The sequence below is a fragment of the Mastigoproctus giganteus genome, chromosome 7 (genome assembly GCF_048544385.1).
Source record: "Mastigoproctus giganteus isolate SK-2022 chromosome 7, ASM4854438v1, whole genome shotgun sequence".
In the NCBI taxonomy this organism is placed as follows: domain Eukaryota; kingdom Metazoa; phylum Arthropoda; class Arachnida; order Uropygi; family Thelyphonidae; genus Mastigoproctus; species Mastigoproctus giganteus.
The window spans coordinates 64,685,830-64,702,112 of NC_143581.1; the positions used below are offsets into that span (position 1 = coordinate 64,685,830).

Genomic DNA, 16,283 nt, shown 5'->3' on the forward strand with positions numbered 1-16,283 from the left:
GTTATTCTGGCACAATACATCAGAATAGCAACCATATGCAGCTATAATGAAACAGCCATTAATAACATCAGGATATTATACAGGAAACTGATAAACAATCTTTTTCCTATAGCATATCTGCACCATCATATCATTAAAGCCCTTAACATACTAAGGCACAAGAACCTCAAGGAGATTAATATAAACAGCATTATTGACATATAATTATTCCCCTACATATCTAGTATGTATATAGTGTAAATACAATACACTAGGCCTCTGTGGTTTCTTACAGCCTGGAAAACTCGTACCCACCAATTGGCCTAACACAGTGTATTTATCTTGTAAATATGTTCAAGCCTAACTTTATTTATATGTGAATATATTATAGCTTAATTGTATTCAAGTATACCACTTTTAACACAACTGACTTAAATACATGATGCACTAACTCTCGGACATTCGTTCAGGATCCTAACTATAGGAACGGGTTTGCAACCCCGAACTACCCTAGCCAAACTACATATTTCTACTATAATCATCTTTTTACTTTGCTAATCTCTACATATTATGTCCTGTGCGCCATTAGTTTACTGAACACTACACCAGGGCTCTATTTTTCTAACTTTACCCAACCTTTTTTTCGCCTTAACAAAGTTTAGCTGCCTTCTACTGCTACTTTGTCAGCTATTATATTTCTTACTATCCTGGGCAGTTGGAGCATCATGTACTTAATCCTAGCGTAGTTTCACCGCCCACGTAATTTCATTTCATCTCAAACATACACCGAAATTTAGTCTAACGCTAGGCGCCGCTAATGTGCCCACGCATAAATACACAAGTAATCCTCTGACACAGTCTTTTCTGTCAGTCCGGCCAGTAGCGGTAAGTTTCTGTCATTCGAATTTTCCTTACCTTTGTCTTTTGGTTATTCCACCTTCATAGCGTTCTACTTACTTCTGTAGGGTCATCCATGATCTGTATGTATTACTTTATCAACACATATTTGTATTGGCAATCTTGTATAACCTTATTCAAAATTTATATTAGATTTAACACGTGGAATTTCGCACGTGTACCATGACATACAGAACATGTCGGAAACAGAAGTAAGAGTATTGCTGTCTTTTTCATTATTTTGGTGGATGACCTCTGAAGAAGACACTAAAATTATGAATGACACCGCAATGCTATTTCCACCTTGGTCGTCTCTTCAAAATTCCATTTGGTTTATTTTTTCTATTGTTATTTTAAGTTCGATTCCTTTCTCCCCCCCCCCCCCACTTTCGGTCAACACGTATATCACTCCCAGGGTACACCGTATTTTCATTTGTCTAATTCTAAGCATAAATATCTACTTACTATATTTTATACTAATAATATAAATTGTTTATATATACATTATGGTTGTAGGGTATTTTTTGTGTTAGCAGTGACCCTGATCCATATTTCATGTTATCGTAATTCTGCTTATCTAATCTTATCTAAATCTTAATTTCCTCCCCCCGCATATACCAATAGCTTCTCCATTCTATTATTCTATAAAATTTTATATATATATATATATATATATATATATTTAAGATTTCAAAATATAAGAGCAATGAAGCTCAATTCTTTCTACATTAAATATTATTTTTTAAATATAACTACTCATACCGGGTGAAGAAATTTCCTATGAAAAGGTATGAGTAGTTATCTTATATTTAAACTATATATATATATATATATATATGTACCAAGTTCCTATATTTTTAACTATATAGCCTAATAATATTAGTGCCTGACCATGGCCCAAAAAGGGAACCAAATATCCACCATAACTATTGGAGTCCTCCTTAATTTAAAATTAACATAATAACAAATCAAGCGTAACATGATACCGTTACTGCATAAAGCTTACATTGAAAGGCACATCAACTTGGGGCTAGTATCTCTCAATACATGCTACATTAACTTTTCCCATAACCTCTTCTTATATTTTCAGCTTTTGTAGAATTCTAATAAGTATTTTGTAGGCATGGTTGAGGAGGCAGATAAGTCTTTAGTACAAACACAGCTGTCACTGTCCTTTCCCCCCCCCCCACACACATAAGTAGTATGATAATAGACAAGATTCTTCTTCTTGTAATGTCTACTTTGTACCCAGATGATAGACTATTCTAGAACAGTGCCACTGTATACAGGATGAAGAATTATATAGGAACAGTTTTTAAGAGCACTAAGGATATATGCAAAATCTTCACTAGTCCCATGATTTCCAAATTTTGATTTTAATTGAGAATCTGTGGGACTTTGGGGAAATGGATGCTTCAGAGGGTGACAGTAATTTTCGACGAATATGGGAAACCTGAAGACCACACACTTACAAGCCAAAACATTATGGCCATCTACCTAATAATATGTTGGGTCGCCTTTTGTAACCTTTTGTGGCATTGACCCCACAAGACTGTAGAAGGTGTTCTCAGGCATCCTGAACCAGCTAGACAGAAGAATGTCCTAGATTTTGGCAACAGAGTGAGGAACTGGCATGGGCTGGCTAATGCTGCATCCCACAAATTATCAATGGGATTGATATGGGAGAATTGGAGAATTTGGTAGCCAGGGGACAGCCACATGACACATGATTCTTGAACATTCCTGCATGAGCTGTTGTACTGTTGAAAGAGTTCAGTACCACCTGTATGTGTGCTCACCGCATAAGGCAAAACTTGGTTCGAAACACAATGCTGAGGTAGGATCTAGCAGTGAAGGTGTGTTCAATGGGGATGAGGGAATCCAGTGATGTCCATGGAAACATCCTCTAAACCAGTGGTGTGCAAACTTATTTCACTCGCGACCCCCTTTATTAAATATAAAATTGACACGACCCCTCAATGTAAACCCCAAGGGGGGATGACCAGATTTTTAGAGAAGAAAAATGGCATTTTATAAATTAAGTAGTATAAAATTTTGAGTACTGAGAAAGGAAAAATCACTTCCTTTTTAATTTGCACATAAAGTAATTATTTAATATTTTAATTGAATACAGCAAAAACAAAAGATCAAATTCTTATTCTTCAATTAAGATTACAAAAAAAATTAAAATGAACAATTACAAAACAATGAATGAGAAGGATGAGCCTGGATAAACGATAATATTTGGATGCAATAGTTGCAATTGCTAATCTCGTGTCGTCTTCTGGATCAAATCTGGAATGCTGTTTTGTTTTTATAGCTGTTAATTTTGAGTAACAAACCTCACATAAATATGTAGACCCGAAAGGTAGCAATGTTTGTATCGCTCTTTTCGATAATTCTGGATATACACGTTTCGAAGAGAAAGCCAAAATTTTTCACACTTAGTATTGAAACGAGCATGTAATGCTTCGTCAGATGACAGGTCAATAATATCTTCCTTTTGCTTAATGGTAATTTTGGAAGATGAAGAAATTTCAAAAGCAAAGGGATCACGAAACCAATACACCTTTTTTTTCTGGAGATACATTAAATCAATTAGAAAAATTCTTAATTAGCATTGTTAGGTGGATGGCAATGATATCCCTAAATTGTAAAATCTTAATATTATTGCTATTAAAAAATTATAAAAACATGGGAACATTTCAGTATTATTACGCTCAAATTCAGTTTTCCAAAGCTTAAGTTTATTTTTGAAAGCTTCTATTTTATCACTGAGTATTAATATTTGTTCCCTGTCCTTGAAGGCTTAAATTTAAATCATTAAGTTTTTGAAATATATCAACATGGTAGCTAAGTTTTCCAAGCCAGTTTTGATTTATAAACAGTTGAGCAAGATTCTGATCTGTATCTGATAAAAACAATAAAACTTCATGTTTGAGGCCAAAAAGACGTTGCAACACTTACCACTGGATAACTGCCTCACTTTCATATATAAAAGAAGTGTTTCATAAGCGGTTCCCATTTCATTAAAAAGTATAGTGAAAAGTCTGCTATTTATACTTTCAATAAAGTTGATCACATTTACTGCATCTTTCAAATTTTCGTGTAAATCAGTTTGCATTTCTTTTGCTACTAATGCTTTACTATGTATAATGCAATGATTAAAAACTATACTTTGAGCAATTTCCTTTACTTTGTCTTTTAAATCTTAATTTTCTCCTGTTAATGCAGCCATCAGTACAAATCGCAACACAGTTGTTCCACGTCACATTGTTTGAAAGAAAATATTTATAACATCAAAAATCTTCTCGCCCATCGTTTTTCCTTCCAAAGCTTTGCAAAATAGAAAATCCTCCAAAATATACCCCTCGTAGCAGTATCCAACATATACAATAAGTTGAGCGAGGTTTGAAATGTTTGTGGCTTCATCTAACCGTATTGAAAAAATTGGACTTCTCTCAATCGATTTAATAAATTGAATTTTGTGTTGTCCATGATAACTGAAAACCGATGCAAGACTGTCTCTGGATAGAGGAATGGTATTTAAATCGTTGCTTAATTGAAATAATTTTTATTGCAGCATGGAGAATGCACCGAATTACGAAGCAGCATAAAGCTTGCGTGCAACACTTGCTATATATATTTACTGCTACTGCACATTCACACCTCTGGCCTTTAGGAAGTACAGTACAGGCAATTTAAGAATAATTCGTGCTTCCTATAGCAACATTGCTGTAAGGAGCATGAATTAAGAGCTAAAGGAATAAATTAAATAGTATTTCTCAGTACTTGAGTAGTCCTGAGATGTCACACTAGTCAGCTGTTTTCTTTTGTCCATAGCCATTTAGCAAATTAAGACCTATCCCTGAGGGTTCATTCGTATCTCAGACTTAGTTGGAGTAGTAAGGGCTCTACACCTACAGTATTAAAAATGTAATTTTAACAACAGGTTTTTAGCTTTATGTACACAAAAAATAAATATATTTAAAAATTTCCGTGACCCCTTTAATTTATCCGGTGACCACTTTGGGGGTTGCGCACCACTGCTCTAAACCATAATGCCACCACCACCCAGCCTGTTTTTGTCAAACTGTAGTCTGGTTGCAGCTGTTCACTTACTTGCTGTTGAACCATCCATTGGCATGATGGAGCTGGAACCTTGATTCATTCATCAGACAAGGCAACTTTTTTTCCAGTTGTCCCGTGTTCAATAATGTTGCTTCTGTGCCTGCTGCAGTTGGAAGTGTTGGAGGCTTGTCAACGCAGGCACAAGCAGGTTGCCTACTTTGTAGGCCTATCCACAAGTGTGTCCACTGGATGGTGTGCTTGAAAACTTTTCTTTGTCTGCCCTTGTTGTAGTCTGCTATTAAATGAGGGATTGTGAGCTGTCTGTTGTCCCATACAGCACATGCTAACTGCCATTCACTTCAACTGTCAGTGGTTGTGTTTCCCCCCCCCCCCAGACCATTCTTGCCACACTGTCATTGTGGTGGCCCTTGAACATCTGTTGATTCCTGAAGTTGCTGAGATGTTGGACCCATCTTCTTAGCACTGCAAACCATTCTCTATACAAACTCCACCGGGTCCTTTCCTTTCCCCATTGCATTGGATTTGTACTGATGAACTGACAGGCACTACATAGTACCATCATTATATATGCTACCTAGTCAGCAACTTAACTCCTAGTTGCTGTGGAATGCATCTACTCTTGGAGACAGGTGGTCATAATGTTTTGCCCCATGAGTGTATACTTAAGGCACAGATTAACAATATCACTGGGATACCTGTGCACAATTTGCCTTGGAGGAATGCTGCTGTTACCATTACTGAAGGATGACCAACTTGTTAAAATATTGTCTTAATGTTTTGGTAGGGCATGTATGTTGATTACTTATAACTCAGTTAAATATGATATTCTGTATAAAGTTATGTCGGCTTATTTTCTTTATCAATGAACTTTTATTTAGGTTGCTGAAGTATATAATCAAGTTCACAAAGTAATATCCAATCCTCCTGTGAAAGATTATGTTCCTTATTCCTGGATTAGTTTAATATTAGTAAAGTCTGAACATTACAGAGCTCTTGCCCACCACTACGTTGCAACTGGCTTGCTAGGTCATATAGGTAAGTTTCAGTTATTTATTTAGCTGTTGGAGAGTTTATTACTTGTGTTCATGGTCAGTGGTACTGTAGTTCCTAAATAATTGACTAATAATTATTTAGTGTCTTCTTTATATTGGTAATTGTGTACTATGACCACTCTGAAAACAAAATATATAATGACAAATTCTTTTTTAAAAGACTTGCAATCTCTAAGTGGTTTCACAGCGTAAATTTTTATACACCACTACTTAGAAGTCAAAAACACAACTCCAGTACTCAGAGTAATACAAGAATAGAATATCTAATTCATAATAATATTCTGTTCTCAAAAAAAAAAAAAAAAAAAAAATTAATTACCTTCATTAAAGCAATTTATTCAGTAGTTGGCAAATTGAAAACTTAAAGCGTAACTTTTATTAGTGACTCAGTTAACTTTTATTAGATGACTCAGTATGCTTTACCTCGTAAAGCATACTGAGTCATCTTTTGAGTAGTGTGGCTTTGCACTGGAGTGCTTGTATCTGTTCTATTTTTAATTTTCGCTGCATCAGGACCACCGCTGTTCTCAATTCCCTTGCATTCACGGTTCCATCTGGAAATCGAGTGGCGGACTGATCTTTCAATCGATTCTCCTTTGCGGCAATTTGTCTAGTGTTCGAAATGCAGCGATTCCCTGACCCATTATTGGCCTTATGTCGAGATGGGGCGTTAATTATCAGTCTATTTTTGGTTTGTTTTTTTGTAGTGGTTTACATCTCTGTTGGTCATATTTCACATAAATTTGGACCTGGTGCCCGTCACAGGGGGCACCGTTAAATTTCTATTTAATTAGCTTTTAAAACTCAATGAATTATTATTCGTATATTTAGATTTTCTAAATTATTTTAGAGAGTTTCTGCTGCAATATTTTTATTCTTGTTACTCCTCTCATCCCTCCCTGCTTGCTCGGTTTGATTTAATATAGGTTTAATTTCGACTTTTTTTGCTCTTGTCTTGTCATACTGCTGGCATTATTTTATTTTTATTTTAATCCTTATTCTAATTTATTTGTATGGTTATATTTCAAGCATCATGTAGAGGGATATGCTTTTTGCTGCCTCTGATGTATGCTGTGTACCCCTTTTTATTTTTATTATGAAATATTCCGTTTCCAACTATATTTTAAACGTTATTCAAATATATGTATAATTACACACACACACACACACACACACACACACACACACACACACACACACACACACACACACACACACACGAGGGAAGTCATATGTAGTATGACTTCCCTCATGTGTGTATATATATAGTAATTATATATATACACACACGAGGATCTTGTTAATCTGAAGTTCAAGGGATCTAAATTTTCTTGGTTTGTAATAATGGGCTACATATATCTAAGAGGAGCATTTGATAAATTATCTACCTACCTATGAAGGAAATTGAATAGAGGCAAAAATTTGTTTTTATTTTTTAATGTAATGCCCCTGAACTTCAATACACTTGTTCCATTTTTTTGGCAATTAGGAAATACCAGACAAAAAAAGTTGTCCTGTCCATCAAAGAAAGCAGAAATAGCAGACATCAGTTCATTATCATTAGCAAAGTGACATCCATGTACATTTTTCTTGAGGCAGTGAAACAGGAAATAGTCACTTTGGAGCCAGATCCAGACTGCAAGTTCTGTAATGCCACAGTATCTCAAAGCATCAGCAACACACCTCTGGAAAGTTTTCCATGGCATTTTTCATTTATGACAATCCTCAGGTTTTACAGTAGGGATGCATATGACTCCCCAGTGAAGTGACTGCTTTTGTTACAAGTAGTGAATGTACAAAATTCCCTCAGAATCCCAAAAAAAATGGTGTCCATAATCTTGATTTAATATAGGTTTAATTTCGACTTCTTTCGCTCTTGTCTTGTTATACTGCTGGCATTATTTTATTTTTATTTTAATCCTTATTCTAATTTATTTGTATGGTTATATTTGTATGGCTGAAGGTGGTGTCCAAAATTTTTTGGATGAGGGAAAACCCTTGTGCTTCCGTTGCATTGATTATTGCTTGGTCTCGGGATTCCAGTGATGAACCCATGTTCCATCAACTGTAACAGTTCTGGAGATGAAAGTTTCAGGATCCCTTCCATAAAGCTCTAAATTCTCCTCATAACACAGTATTCTGAATTGCTTCTGCAGAGGGTTCAGAAATCTGGCAACCTACCTTGCACTGACCTTAGTCATCCCCAGATGTTCATGGAGGATGATTATAACTGTTCCCTCAGATATGTCACATTCCCTAGAGATTTTGGACACCTTTACACGTCTCATTCAGCAAAAGGGTTTCCACAGCTTGGCACATTTCTGGAGTGGTTGCTGTCACAGGCTTTACTGGATGTGGACCATCTTCAGTGGATTCTCTATCCTCACTTGAATTGTTTTGACCAGAATTTAACCTGGTACTGTGAAGTGCACTGTTGCCATACACAGCCACTCTCCACTGTCTAAAGGCAAATTTCCGCACATCTATTCTACAACTGTCTTTCCTCAATTTGAATTTATATCCTCTCGGGCAATTAATCTGGGCAAGAGGAAGAATCCATCAGCATTGAGTGCCTAGTCTCCAGACACTGTAATTTGCAAAACTTAAGCCTTTCTTTGTAAGAGCAACCCTTTGTTCCATTTGCTGACATTGTTGCCTTTATCTGTACTCGTTCCAGCAGCCGAACGGGCTAGCCGAGTGGGTAAAGTACCTGCCCGGCAACCCAAAGGTCACGGGTTCGATTCCCGCCTCGGGCTTGGATCAAAGTACTGCAAAAACCTTGGGAGGTGCAATATGGCCACAGAAGCCGATGCGCCAACAACTACCAAATCAAAAAAAAAAAAAAAAAAAAAAAAATCGTTCCAGCAGCTCTTCATCCTTCCTAAAATGTGGCCTCCAGACCTGTATACAGTACTGAAAGTGTAGCCTTAACCATTGCTTTATACAAGGGGATAATCAATCCTTCTCCCTGCTAGAAAAATTCCTCTATATCATTGACATGACACCATGAGCTACCCTTGCAGACCGTTTGCACTGCTTAGAAAACTTCATATCTGACTGCACAATTACCCCCAGATCCTTTTCATTCTCTACCACCCTCAGTGTACCAGACAGTTGATACATTACTCTGGGGTTACTGCTACCCAGTGCTTTTTTTGGGATGGTCAATGGTATGCAGTACCTGCACTTTTATTAACAGTGACATGTGACATTTGGATGCAGTACACTTCAAATTTGTATTATTCCGTAAATTTTTTTCACATGTTTACCTACTATTCAAATAAGCTTAGTTATTTAACTAAATTTGCATTTCTAAATTTAAGAATTCTAAATTACTTAGTCAGACCTCTGTTTAACAAACTCCTTTTATAGTGAATTTTTTTGAATTTTCCCTTGGAAGTTTAAAATAGTTCCTGTTAAGCGAAGAAAATTTTTCATAAAAAGAACAGATTAGGACAGACTTAACTCGGTATGCACTGTTCACATTTCTGGCCTTCAGGCAATTTGTGCTGCTGCACAAATTAAGAGAGCTAACAGGATTACCATTCTACAACTTAGGGATACTCATAACACCTATCTGACCACTTGTCCCACACATGGAGAAGTCGCGCTGGTCAACAGTGAGCAGACAAGGAGTATTCCCGATGCTGCCAGTGTGCTTTCGTCAACCTTCTACTGCAGTCGTGTAGAAGTAGAAGACTACCTTTCCCCCAATTTATCCTGGACTGGGCTTCCCTGGGCTGGAGTCCCAGGGAAAGGACGAAAGAGGAGGGGAGGCCTCTTTCGTCCTTTTCCTTCCTGGGAAATTTGTTCCCCAGGGAGGAGGGCGAGCAGATAGTATGGGAGGCCTTGCCTTCCTGCGGCTAGGGATGAGTACCTGGAGGCTGAAGTCCAGGTGACACGCACAAGCTCACAGACAAAATTTGTCTATCCTCTCACTTTCTCCTGTGTGGGATGAAAATCTCCTGTCAGGGATTAAAACTTCTCTCTCTCTCTGCTTCCTTTTCCCCTATCCCAGTTCAACTGGTTGGAATTTATTTTTTTTTTTATTACATGACGCACACTGGCCTTACCTTGATAGAGTCTGTAAAAACTGAACAGAGAAACAAGGTGGAGATTAACTTCTGTTCTAGGAGCTGCCCATACAAAAATACAAATACAATTTTCCCATACAGGGGCTATATTTAAAGTTAGATTTCTTTTGCAGGCCACGCTGACTGATTCGAGAAAAAAATTAGTGTTACATTTTCCATATAAAATGTAACAGCCCCGGGTGCCAAGCGAATCTTGAGGCCAAGCGATCTTCCCTGCGACTTCTACTGCGATTATATTAGAGAGATAAGCTTTTCACTTTGAGTTCACACATTTTTTCTTCCGTTATTCAAATATATAATAAAAGTTCTCTTTCTTAAAGCATAAGAAAGAAGTTTCAGAAAGGAAAATAACCTTTCTTAATTTTTCTGTGTACCAACCTTCTATTTTACTCGCTTGGTCACTTGGTGGCACTACTCCTGCCTCCCCGTGGCGGGGCTGGACCTGGGTGAAAAGACATCACCCAGGACTAAAAGGAGTTGAAAATGGACCAAAAAACTAACAACACAAGATTGGAGAAAGTTAACTGCAATAAATGTGATGACTTACAGCTGAACATGTCTCAGGCTAAGAGAATGAAAATAAACAGTTCTCAGCCTTCTGTTCCTTTCTTTTTGGTGATACATTCGTTATCATCACAACCCGTTGGGGAAATTGTCCCCTTTCTTAGTTCAGAAGACTGTAGAGTCCATGGTTAGATCACCAAAAATGATAAAACGATTACAATCAGGTGATCTCTTAGTAGAAACCTCATTAAGTCATCAATCTGAGAAATTGCTAAAAACGAAAACTTTTGCAGGACTACCAGTTGAAATTACCCCACGTAATTCCCTGAATACATCGAAAGGTGTTATTACCGGATGGAACCTTTTGACTGTTTCAGAGGAAGAACAACTGTGCGAGCTAACAGAACAACAAGTGATACATGTTAGGAGGATAATGATGAAGAAAGATGGAATTTTCATTCCAACCCGATCAGTAATTCTCACATTTAACAATCCTCTTCCACATTCAGTTAAAGCAGGATATTTAAATTGCAAAATCCGACCATATATACCAAATCCAATAAGGTGTTACAACTGTCAGCGATACGGACGCTCTCAGGCGACATGTCGCAGTGATCCCATCTGTCCACTCTGTGGATCAAAAGACCACAATCAAGCAAACTGCACATCCGCTACACCACTCTGTCCCAATTGTCACGAAACTCATCCTGCTTTTTCGAAGACATGCGAAATGTGGGTATTGGGAAAGCAAATTCAAAATACAAAGTAGAAAATAAAGTGTCTTATCTGGAAGCAAGAAAACAGATACTTGCAACCAAACCTTCACGTTCCTATGCTTCAGCAGTGAAATGATAGCAAACTATAGCCACTCAAACAGAGGTAGCAATACCTCTAAATCAAATTATAGACTGGAGTAAACTAATATTGATGACAAAAACAGTTTCACAAGAAACATCCAGTGCTAAAGAGCAGGATACTTCCGTGCCTGCGCCTCCGTAGCCAGGTGGGAAGGAGCAGCAGTGCGAAGCACACGCTTCTTGATTAGACCGGGGTTCGAGCCCGTCACCACCAAATACGGTGAATGCGGAAAGGTCAGGGAATGACCACCGCATATCCCGGAGCAATATGGCCTTAGTTGCTAATGCTCCTAAAAACCAATAAAAACAAAAAACTTCCGTGCCTGGAAAGCAGAAATCAGAAGTAACATCTTCAAAAACAAAGCAAACAGCATCTAGTGAACTGTGTGAACAGAAACAAACAAACATAGACCAAATGGATACTGAAGAACAGAGAAAGAACGTACTAGAACTGTACCCTGCAGAAGATATTGATACACTTCGTCCTAATTTTCCAAAGAAAGATCGACCCAAATATGATAAAAGAAAAAACTCAAAAGCGCAGTCAGATTCAACAAATCGTCCCGAGACCTAAATAATGAAACATATTATTATACAATGGAACTGTCATGGTTTATATGGAAAATTGGATGAAATAAAAGATATTATTCAGCAGTATAAACCGGCCTGCATTTGCCTTCAGGAGACCCATCTAACATTTCAATCTTCACCCACATTTCAAAATTATACACTTTTCCGGAGAGACAGGAATGATAACAGAACTGCCAAAGGAGGAGTGGCAATTTTGGTGAATACTCATATACCAGCTAAGCAAACAACATTAAGAACCAACTTAGAAGCAGTAGCAGTAAGAATAGCCATCGGAATTTCTATCACAATCTCGTCCATTTATCTTCCACCAAATATCCCTCTCTCCAGATCGGAATTAAACGATCTTACTATGCAGCTTCAACCTCCCTATTGCCTTATGGGAGATATGAATGCTCATCATCATTTGTGGGGATCTGCTCACACAGGAAGTAGAGGTAACATAATCGAAACTTTCATAGATGATCAACAACTAAATTTACTGAATACCGGATCTCACACTTATATCAGTTTGGGTACAGGTATCACCTCTGCAATAGACTTAACAATATGTTCTCCATCAATTTATCCTAGTATAGAATGGTGGTTCGTGTTGATTGATCCTTACAACAGTGATCATTTTCCGATAGTATGTTCCATACAGACACAATCGACTCTTACAGAAGGAACCAGAACAGTATGGAATTTTAAAAAAGCTAATTGGAGTAAATATATGCAATTAATCAAACTGGATAAGCAATTAAGAGAATCCCTGCCAATAGATGATGCTGTCTTATATATCAACGATCAACTATTAGAAGCTTCCAAAGCTACAATACCTCAAATAAGTAAGGCAAGGCAGGCACGGTACAACTCTTGGTGGAATGCAGAATGTGCAACAGCAAAAACGAAACAAAATCGTGCATGGAATAGATTCCGAAAATATCCAACTACCCTCAATTTGATTGCATATAAAAAAGCCAAAGCTGAAGCGAGGAGAATTCAGAAAAAAGCAAAGAAAAATTCTTGGATCCACACTTACTAAGAACTCAAGTCCTGGTTTGGTGTGGAAAAAAATTCGGATTTTAAGTGGAAGATATCCAAGCACACAATCTCCAATCTTCCATTGGAAAGGGCAGGACGTTTTTGCAACAGAGCAGATATCAGAAATTCTGGCTGACTCTTTCGCTTCCATATCAGCAGTTACAAGCTACAACACTGACTTTCAAAAATATAAAGAGCAAGCTGAACGGAGTAAGTTGAATTTCTCTACTAAGACATCTCATCCCTATAATCTACCATTTCTAAAAGAGGAATTACTTACAACTATTAAAAAATTGCCTAATAGCGCACCAGGTCTTGATGGCATTTATTATACTATGATCCAACACCTAAACTGTGATTGTCTGGAAATCCTACTAGCTCTATATAATAGAATTTTTCTGAACAACCTGTATCCATCCATATGGCGGCATGCAATTGTCCTTGCATTTCCCAAACCCGGAAAAGATCCTTCCTATACATATAATTATCGCCTGATTTCACTGACCAGCTCTTTAGGGAAAATCCTTGAACAAATGGTGCATAATAGACTTACGTGGTTGCTGGAAAAAGATGTTTTATCACCCCACCAATTTGGATTTAGAAAAAATAGATGCGACACTTGATCTACATATCAAAGTGGAAACAAATATTAGAAACTCATTTATAAGAAAGCAGCATATGGTGATGGTAAATCTACATCTTGAAAAAGCTTTTGACACAACATGGAGATTCGGAATTCTATGAGATCTATTTCAATTAGGATACAGAGGACAACTTCCACAATTTATAGAAAAATTCCTTGCTGAGAGAACATATCGGGTACGATATAAAGGCTGTTTATCTACAATATATATACAACAGGAAGGGGTTCCCCAGGGCTCAGTATTAAGTGCAACCCTGTTTGCACTGCGTGTGAACAATATCGCAAAGGTTATGCCACCATAATTGGAAATCTATATGTATGCAGATGATCTTTCCATTTCATTTCAATCACAAAGCATGAACACAATAGAACGACAGCTCCAATTATCCATAAACAAAATAGAAGTATGGACTAAAAATAATGGATATAGAATATCTGAGAAAAAATCAGCTGTTATACACTTCTGTAAAATGCGTAGTCTTCATGCTTAACCGGTCTTATACTTAAATAAAATTGCTCTACTTTTTGTTCAAAATTTCTCCTTCTTGGGCTTAACATTAGATAGAAAACTAAACTTTCATGAACATATACTAAGACTTCGAACTAGTTGCTTCTTAAAACTTAATATCTTGCACACAGTATCTTCAATGGCCTGGGGAGCCGACAGGTCCACATTATTACAATTATATAAAACTTTGATTAGATTTCGTTTGGATTATGGATCTCCTATATATGCTTCAGCAAGAAGGAGCATCTTACTTCGCCTAGATACCATTCACCATAATGCTCTCCGCATAGCTCTAGGAGCATTTAGAACTTCACCAATTTACAACCTGTATGCAGATGCATCGGAACCCCCGCTGCACCTTCGACGAGATTATCTATTGTGCATGTATGCAGCAAAAATATACAGTCAGCCATCACATCCAAATTGGTCCATTATTCACGATCCACCATGGACAAGGAATTATGATTCCAAGCCAAATGAAAATAAACCAGTAGGACTGCGTCTCAGACACTTAGCTCAATTTTGGGAAATAAATTTCCAGCACATTTCTACAGTAGATATAAACTCAGAACCTCCTTGGATTCCGACTGTGCCTTTGTTCATATCACATCTTACAAACAGGAATAAAAAAGAGATCTCTCCAATCGTTATACAGAAGCTTCATGCACTGCACAGTTTTAAAAATAGAAACAGTCATCAGATTTACACAGATGGTTCAAAATCGAACAACTCAGTAGGTGCCGCAGTAGTTTTATCAGATTATATTATATCTGTCTCCTTGCCTCATGTTTGCAGTATTTTCACAGCAGAATTATATGCTATTAAACTAGCACTGGATGATATTACCAAGCATGAACTTCTACTTGCTCTAATCTATACTGATTCCCTTAGTGCAGTAGCAGCTTTACAGAACAGCAAATATTCCTCAAATTCCTTGATTCAGCATATCAAAAAACAACTCAGAGTTTTGCATAAAGCAAGAAAACAAGTGTCTCTCTGTTGGATTCCCAGCCATGCTGGAATCCCAGAAAATAATCATGCAGACCAAGCCGCAAAAAATCCAGATCTACAAGATAACTTTCAGTTTGTACCATTTACAGATTATAGGGATGTATTTCGTACCAAATATACTACCATCTGGAAACAACTTTGGAGGGACCAATTGTGCAATAAACTTTGCAGAATAAAAAAAAAAAAAAGATCTATGTTCGTGGCATTCTAGCTCACGTACAAATAGACAGGAGGAAGTTATATTAACAAGACTGCCATTGGGCATACCTTCCTCACTCACAAACATTTACTTTTAAGAGAAGATCCCCCGCTCTGCTCTGTCTGTCAGATACAACTTACAGTAAGACACATCCTGATTGATTGTCCAACCTATTCAGCTGTTTGTACCACATCCTTCCAGTCATTAGCAAACTTGCAAGCTCCTCTAACCCTCTCTCCTTTACTTGGTGACAAAGCAAACGTAAGTGAGCTCTTTATATATATTAAACATCTAGGAATAATAAATACACTCTGATATATCCATCCTAAATCATTAAAATGAACGTAATGACGCTGACAGACACATATTGGCCACAGTTGCCCCTGTGTCGTGAAACTTTCATACCAACAACAACAATAAAATGTAACACTAAATTTTACATTTTACATGTAAAAGAAAAATTGAAAATATCCCAAAATTTTATTAAGTACATATGCAATTACATTTGCTGAACAAAACATTTGATGAGAATTTTTTGATAATTAACAAAATTTATTTAAAATTCTGTTTTAGTTCACTTTCCACACAGGCCATAGGTTGGACACTGCTGTGAATCAACTGTAAGCATCCTGTTCAAGAATTAGGAGAGAGTGGTTTTCTTTTAACCCGACAAATGATCTGTTGTTTTGCTGAAGTTCGTTATCCACATTTTTCCATGGTCACAGTATCTGAATGACACTGACATTTTGGACAGTTTCACAAAAAAAAAAAAAAAAAATTGAAATTTATCAACTAGTGACAATATTGATGACGAGAGAAGGAAAATGGGGACAACA

At 37.0% G+C, this 16,283-nt stretch overlaps 1 protein-coding gene across 1 annotated transcript in view; it reads left to right on the forward strand.

Moving 5' to 3' along the window:
• Positions 1 to 16,283, forward strand: part of Rhp (GTP-Rho-binding protein rhophilin) — a 198,898-nt gene that overhangs the window by 141,212 nt on the left and 41,403 nt on the right. Inside the window, exon 10 of the mRNA XM_090376941.1 lies at positions 5,847 to 6,003. Within this exon, the coding sequence (XP_090233067.1) occupies positions 5,847 to 6,003 (157 nt within the window). The remainder of the gene's footprint in view (positions 1 to 5,846; positions 6,004 to 16,283) is intronic.